Genomic DNA, 7,826 nt, shown 5'->3' with positions numbered 1-7,826 from the left:
TATTGAGTTGTAGGAGTTGTTTGTAAAGTCTGAATACAAGTCCTTTATGGGATCTATGTTTTGCAAATATTTTCTCCTGGTCTCCTGCCGGTCCTTTCACTTTCTTAATGGTGTCCTTACCACCACTGTTTGAAGTGCAAAAGTTTTGAATTTTGATGAGGTCCAATTTACTGATTTTTTTTTCATTTTTGGACCATTCACTTTGTGTTGTATCTAAGAAATCTTTGCCTAGTTCAGTCTGATTTTTAATAGAAGTAAAACTTGGTGTCTGAACACTAAGCAAATCTACTAACCAAGACTCCTGAAAATATAAAAGCTTTGTCACTAAAAATGATGGCTCACAGACATTCCCAGACACTCCAGAGGGCTGCACAGAATGACAAAACCTTTCTGAAAAACAGTTTGACAGTATCAAGAGCACATAAAATGTTCCAACTCCCTGGCACTGTAGTAAATCACTCAGGACACAGAGTCAACAGTTCACGGTGTTTTAATGGAGAAAAACTGCAAACCACCTTGATGAGCATCCCTGGGGGATGACGATGGAGAACCTCACAGCTCAGTCGTGAGATGGAACATGAGTGGTGTTCGAGAACATTTGCAAAGGAATATTAATGATGGCAAGGCTGTTTAGGAAGTATGGTCGATGTGCAAAGATCCCAGCAACAACATTTCAACCGTGTTTCTTTATGTTGAGTTTAATGAGCTACAGTTCACATCCTGTAAAATTCACCCTTTTTAAGTGCTTTGACAGATGTATGTAGTCGGGTAACAACCACCCCAGGGAAGTTCTTTCATGCCCAAATGCATGGAAAATGCCTCAAAACAAATACATCAGGAGTATCTGGGATCCCCTCTTCTGGTGGTGATTTGTGCTAACAAGCAATTTTTTCTGGGATGTTTAAAGACACTTTAAACAATATCCTTTTTGAAATGGCTCAAACAATAGTGAACTGACTTCAGAAAATCATCTCTTTGCCAGGGCCTCTGTGCTCCCCCACGCAGACACACACCCATCCCCCAGCTCAGACAAAAGAGCCCAGGAGACCTCTGAGTTTGCTCACTTCAAACCTTCAACAAAAACCTTGTGGGTCTGACCGGAATGATTTCAGAGGCGCCTGGTAACACTGCCCCGCAGACAGACAGGCCTGACAGTGCACCATTATCAACCCTGACTTCCCTGGCCCCCGCTGAGCTGCGGGGGGGCGGAGGCCCAGGCAACGCTCCATGGCCTGATATTTAAAGGCTTTCTTTTCAATGTTGACTGGCCCAGGAACGTTACTGTTCAAAGGATTCCCTCGCCAAAAGCAGCCCCCAGCTGCAGTGCCCGGGGCAGTGGGGAGCACAGCAGTCTTGCTTCATTGCCTGCTCTCAGCACTAACATGAAATCAAATCAGATTCAACTGCACAGATGCAACTCAGGGGTCCAGAGTCAAGTTCCAGAGTCCTGTCCTAAATGTACAAGGCAGATCCACAGGCCATGGGGCTCCAGGCCTAGAAGCTTCTGCGGTCCAGCTGGGGATCCAATCAACTACCAACGTCTGGAGTCTCCCTGATTACAACATCGCTGGATCAAAGGACACCAAATCCCACCAAACCCTGACCAGAGGCAGTCTTCCCATATACTGCTACAAATGTGTGTTCATACAAACCAACATTATCAGCGCCTACGGTGTGCCAGGCCCCTGCTGGGACAAGGGACACCAGGTTCCTGGCCTCCTGAAGCTCAGACCTCATGCGAGGCCCACAGATCAACAGCAACGCGGCATAATAGCTGCCTTGAAAAGATATACCTAATAAATAATACAAATAAAAAGTATACATATCATCTATAGGCAAAGAAAATATGTGGGAGGCCATACACACCACCATTCCCGAAGGCAACCAGGGAGGCAGCTGAGAAGGAAGTTAGAGGCTGATTGTCTCCTTTCAGTGAGACAGTTCCAGGGGAACAGATGTGTTTTGCTACCTCATGGCTGACTGACAGTTTAACACAGGGAGACAGACAGCACACACAGGAAGACAGAGTCTGTCAGAGGTGCAGAGTGCCTTCGGGGTCACCAAAGGCCTCACTGAGGAGGTGATGGCCTGAGGAGGTAAACATCTGGGGGAAGCAGCTGCAAATACTCTGAAGTGAGTTAGAAGAACAGCAAGGAGGTCAGGGGGGAAGGGCAATGGCAGGAGATGAGGGGGAGGCTGGGGGGAATGTGAGCACTTTGCCTTAAGTCCCTGTGAGAGGGAAAGAATTAGGGGTTCCTGAGCAGAGAGGAGGGGATCCTCTGGCTTGGAGAACAGACTGTAGGAGTCCACAGGCAGTTCTCGGGGGAGCCTGCTGCAAGAATACAGGTGAGAGATGCTGGGGGGCTGGCTCCGTGTCGTACCCGTGGAGTGGGGCGAGGCAGTGGGATTCAGGATGTGTTGTGAGGGTAGAGCATGAGAGACTGCATGCGGGGTGTGAACAAAGAGAAGAATGGAAGACGGCAGGAACTCGCTGAGGAAGGCCTGGGACCCTGTGAGGTGAGATGGAGGACTGAGAACATCCATGTTGCTTAACCCATCAGGAAACACACGAAAACACGGCTGTTAGGAAGGTAAATGGTACAGCCATCATGAAAAAGTTTGGCAGTTCCTCACAAATTAAACGTAAAACTACCATCCAAACAGAGGCCTCACTCCTGGGTCTACACACAAGACAAATGAAAACGTGTCCACGCAAAAACTTGCACATGAATGTTCACAGCAGTGCTATTTAGAACAGCCAAAAGGTGGGAACAACCCAAATATCCATCAACTGATGAACAGAGAAGCAAAAAACATGGTCTAGCCACACAATGGAGTATTACTCCACCATAAAAAGGAAGGATGTACTGATACATGCTACAGTGTGGGTGAACCTTGAAAACATGACTGTTCATGTTTTCAAAAAGGAATCAGTCACATACGGTATGATTCCATTTATATGAAATGTCCAGAATAGACAAATCTACAGCAACAGGAAGTAGTGGTTGCCTAGCGCAGAAGGGGGGGTGGAAGGTGAAGGAGAAAATGAGCTAACCAGTACAAGGGTTTTGGGAAATGAGTGATGAGAATGTTATGAAGTTAGACTGTGATGTCTCTAGACTCTACAAATGTACTAAAAGCATTTATTTTCGGTGGGAAGCCTGCTTCTCCCTCTCCCACTCCCCCTGCTGTGTTCCCTCTCTCGCTGTGTCTGTCAAATAAATAAATAAAATTTTTTAAAAAATAAAAATAAAAGCATTTATTCACACCCTTCAGTGGGTGAATTTTATGGTATGTAAATGATAAATAAGGTGTGTCCTCCCCAAAAGAAAGGAAGAAATCGTCTTGGCAAAAAGGGAAATGTTACAGCAAAGGCTAAACATCTTTGATCCCCAGAAATAACCACTGCATCAGTTTTGACTCCTTCCATCTTTTTCTATTTTGATTTTTTAAAGATTTTATTTATTTATTTGAGAGAGAACCTGGGGGGGGAAGAGGGAGAAGCAGACTTCCCGCTGAGCAAGGAGCCCCACGTGAGACTTGATCCCAGAAGCCCGAGATCATGACCTGAGCCAAAGGCAGAGGCTTAACCAACTGAGCCACCCAGGCGCCCCTACTTCCATCTTTTTCTATGCAGTTACATAATATTTAATACCCTTTGGTGTGGCTTTGTTGTTATTGTTATGGAAATCATAACATTGTACATAAGAGGCTGCAACTTGCTTACTTCACTCATCCCTTTTTGGTGATTCATCATGGCTGATGCACTGATGAGTACCAGGTTGTCTCTAGTTTCTCAATATTATAAACAATGATACAGTGAACATCCTGTGCACGTGTCTTTTTCTAAGGCAGGAGCCAAGAAGTGGAATTTATTTTGTTTTGTTTTGTTTTAAAGATTTTATTTATTTGACAGAGACAGAGATAGCGAGAGCAGGAACACAAGCAGGGGGAGTGGGAGAGGGAGAAGCAGGCTTCCCACTGAGCAGGAAGCCCGATGTGGGACTTGATCCCAGGACCCTGGGATCATGACCTGAGCCGAAGGCAGGTCTGAGGCACCCAGGTGCCCAAGAAGTGGAATTGATGTAAAACTTTTTGTCAAAATGCTATTACTTTTATAATTAAAAAAAAAAATTATGTCCAAAATGGCTGGCGAGAAGCATCTAACTCCATCCCTTGGGCTAAATCTTCAAGAATGAGTAGGGATTTGCCCCCAAAAAGTGCTGATTCTGGGATACTGCAGCCCAGGAGACAGAATTTTAGTGCCTTTTCAAATTCCAGGATTTATTTATTTTTTCAAAAGATTTTATTTATTTATTTGAGAGAGAGAGCACATGAGAGGGGATAGGGTCAGAGGGCGAAGCAGACTCCCTACCAAGCAGGGAGCCAGATGCGGGACTCTATTCAGGGACTCCAGGATCATGACCTGAGCCGAAGGCAGTCGCTTAACCAACTGAACCACCCAGGCGCCCCTCAAATTCCAGGATTTAGCATTTAAATTCCTAGAGTTATACAGAAAGCCAGATTCTGCCCATCTTACAGCCAAGGACAGTTGAATAAAGTCTGCCTCTTGTTACAACGGGGCTGGATATCGGGTCCCAGTGCAGGTAACAGGTGCATGACATCTCGTGAAAGAGAAAGGAAAAACAGCCTAGGTCTCCCCGGAGAAGTAGTTTTTCTTTCACCTTCCAGAAATGTGTTGTAAGGCACCAGAGAAAATGTTGGCCAAACAACCCTGTTAGCATAACCCCAGCTCAAGAGACGGAACTCAGATCGCATCGCCAACTCAGCATCCACAGGCACAAAGGTGAGGGCTGGAAACCACTTTTCTATCCCCGCCTCCCAACTCCCCACCAAACACACACAGAGCTTAGAGAACGAGGGTCCATCTCAGATCGACTTCTTACCAGCGGGATGTCCCTAAAGCAGTCCACTTACTTCTCCAACCCTGTCTCTCTGCTCTAGTTACCACGTGAGCCTCTGCACCATCTATGGTGGAGTAACAAGAGTTTGGGGACCCTGTATCTAAATATAGGGGGAGAGGGGCTTCTCCGCACCTGCGCGGGGAGAGGGCGGTTAGAACCAGCTCCCGGGGCTACCCTCGGAAGACTTTCCGGAGAAGGGGTGGAATGACACGTGGGCTTGGGGGACACACCCCCAGCAACAAGACCAGGCAGCTACCCTCCCTCTCTCCCCGGCTTCCTATCCTGCGCCCACGCCTCGCGCCGGTCCCGGGGCCAACTCTCAGCGCAGGGTGGGTGGGACAGAGGGTGCGGGAGTTGAAAGCCGACAGAGCCGGGAGTGGGAAGGGAAAAGGAGACGCCAGGGAAGCCCCTGGAGTGATGAGGAGAGAAGAGAGCTGGGGTCACCCGCAGAAGCGAGACAGAGAGGGACCAGGCCCCCTACCCCAGCCTTCTCCTAACCAACCCGAGTAAACACAGACGCCCGGCCAAGGCAGCGCAGCTGCTGGACACGGCCCTCCGCGCCGCTCCAACCAGACCGCGACCGCTAAGCCCCTCCTTTCGAAGAACTCTGGGGCCGCCCCTGGAAGTGGCGGGGCGGAGGGACCGGAGGAGCGACGCGCCGCAGCGATGCAGCTGAGCGGCCCGGGCCGGGAGGCCGGCATGGAGGGCGCGGCGGGTGACCCGTACCGGCGACCCGCGCGGCGCACCCAGTGGCTGCTGAGCGCCCTGGCGCACCACTACGGGCTGGACCGCGGCGTGGAGAACGAGATCGTGGTGCTGGCCACCGGCCTGGACCAGTACCTGCAAGAGGTCTTCCACCACCTGGACTGCCGCGGCGCCGGCCGCCTGCCCCGCGCTGACTTCCGCGCTCTCTGCGCCGTGCTGGGGCTGCGCGCCGAGGGGGCCGCCGCCGGGGAGGCCTCCGGGGATGCGGCCGCCCGAGACACGAACCCGGGGGATGCGACCGCTGGCGACACGGCCGCTGGGGTGGCCATCGACGGGGACGCGGATGCCGAAGAGGAGGCGCGCCTGGCGCTGCGTGCGGAGCCGCCCGAGCTCACCTTCCGCCAGTTCCACGCGCGCCTCTGCGGCTACTTCGGCACCCGCGCAGGGCCCCGGCTGCCCCGCGGCGCTCTAAGCGAGCACATCGAGACGCAGATCCGCCTGCGCCGCCCGCGCCGCCGCCGCCGTCCGCCCCGCACGCCCGCCCCGGACGGCGGCCCCGACGGCGGCCGGGACGGCGAGCGCCTGGCGCGGTTGGAGGAGGAGAACAGCAGCCTGCGCGAGCTGGTGGAGGACCTGCGTGCCGCGCTGCAGAGCAGTGACGCGCGCTGTCTAGCGCTGCAGGTGCGCGCCGGCGCGGAGGGAGGGGGGCGGCCGTGGCTGGAGGCGGGCGGGGGTCGTTTGAGCAGCCCGGGACCCGCTGAGGAAGTGGAAGGGGGAAGAGAGGGCAGCCCCACCCCACTTCGGCTCACTTGAGTCCTCCCCCAATCCCACTCCCATTGCATTCAACCCACTCCAGCCCCCCCACCCATTCCACCTCTAAAACCCCTGTCCCACCCGGATCACCATCCCACGCCGTCCCCCCACCCTCACTATGTCGTCTTGCCTCTTCTAACCCAGTAGTTGAACTCTCCCAGGAAACCTGGGCCGTCTCGCACATTCAGTCATTCAGCAGGCGTCTTGAGCTCTCTGTGGTGCCAGGCTGGGGCTGAAGGGTGGGTTAGGAGATAAAGGGTGAAAAAGGCCCTGTCCCCACCCTTAAGGAGCTTCCTGCCTAATGGGTAGACTGGCGGCTCATTGGGTCATTCAGCAAGTATTTATGGGCCTCCCTCAGGGCCAGGGCCAGGTGCTAAATAGATAGTGTCACTGTTCATCAGGCAGTCACTGACCACCGAACCCCTTCAGGGCCAGACCTCTAGGATGTTGAGAAGGAAGCACTGAGTGAGATATGGACAGAGCCCAAGCATCTGGGATTCAGTCAACAAACACTTAAGCACTGTGCTCAGCCAAGGGCGATGGGGGTGGGAGGAGGAAGAGAAGAGCCTCTGCCCCAAGGGACCATAGGTCAGGAGGGAGCTGACTTGCATTAGCCCCACTCTGCCCATTGCCCAGTCACCAGCCCTGAGCGGCAGAGGGCAGGCTGCGTATGCGGAGGAGTGGCAGGGTGCCGCTTTCAGGGGTCATAGCTATGGACAGGCAAGGGCTGGCGGCCTAGGAGCACAAGAGAAGCAAAGGGTGAGAGTGGGAAATGACTCCCATGGTGCGCAGCAAGATGGTCCAGGATCATTCATTCTCCAGGTATTTATTGAGCACCTACTGTGTGCCAGACCTGGTTAAGGCGTCGGGGACACAGCGGTAAACAAGACAGACAAAAACCCCACCCTCAAGAAGAGTCTATTGACCAGACACCGGGGAGGTCCAGAAACGCCTTTTTGAGACGCTTAGATTGTTCCTCGAGTCTAGGGATCGGAGGAGTCACTGAAGAAGAGAAGAGTCGTGAAGTTCGGGAATTATTGGTACCGCGCAAAGATGAGAATACTGGGCATTGTGGCTCAGTTTCCCTCACCCAGGAAAAAGGGGATAATTAGAGCTCCTGCCTCATTTGGGCTGTTGCGAGGATTAAACGAGCTCAGACCAGCCTGGGAGCGGTAGGCAGTGCGCGCAATAAACGTGCACCGTGGGAGCTCCGGGGCGGCGCGGGCACGGTGGCCGCGGTCGTGGCGGGCGGCCGACGCGAGGCGCTCACCGCGGTCCCCGCGGCCCTGTCCCCGCAGGTCGGCCTCTGGAAGAGCCAGGCGGGCGCGCAGGAGGCGGGGCGCGGCGGGCCCGAGGCGGCGGCGCGGGAGCTGCGGCAGGCGC

The 7,826-nt window shown here is 53.1% G+C and overlaps 1 protein-coding gene across 1 annotated transcript in view; it reads left to right on the top strand.

The window, feature by feature from the left end:
• The first annotated feature begins 5,591 nt into the window (after window positions 1–5,591).
• The window catches only part of EFCC1 (EF-hand and coiled-coil domain containing 1), a 12,557-nt gene continuing 10,322 nt past the window's right edge, over window positions 5,592–7,826 (top strand). The window contains exons 1-2 of the mRNA XM_044912691.1: window positions 5,592–6,311; window positions 7,742–7,822. Of these exons, the coding sequence (XP_044768626.1) occupies window positions 5,592–6,311; window positions 7,742–7,822 (801 nt within the window). The remainder of the gene's footprint in view (window positions 6,312–7,741; window positions 7,823–7,826) is intronic.

This window comes from Neomonachus schauinslandi, chromosome 1 (genome assembly GCF_002201575.2).
Source record: "Neomonachus schauinslandi chromosome 1, ASM220157v2, whole genome shotgun sequence".
Taxonomy (NCBI): Eukaryota; Metazoa; Chordata; class Mammalia; order Carnivora; family Phocidae; genus Neomonachus; species Neomonachus schauinslandi.
This window is presented reverse-complemented; position numbering and strand designations above follow the sequence as displayed.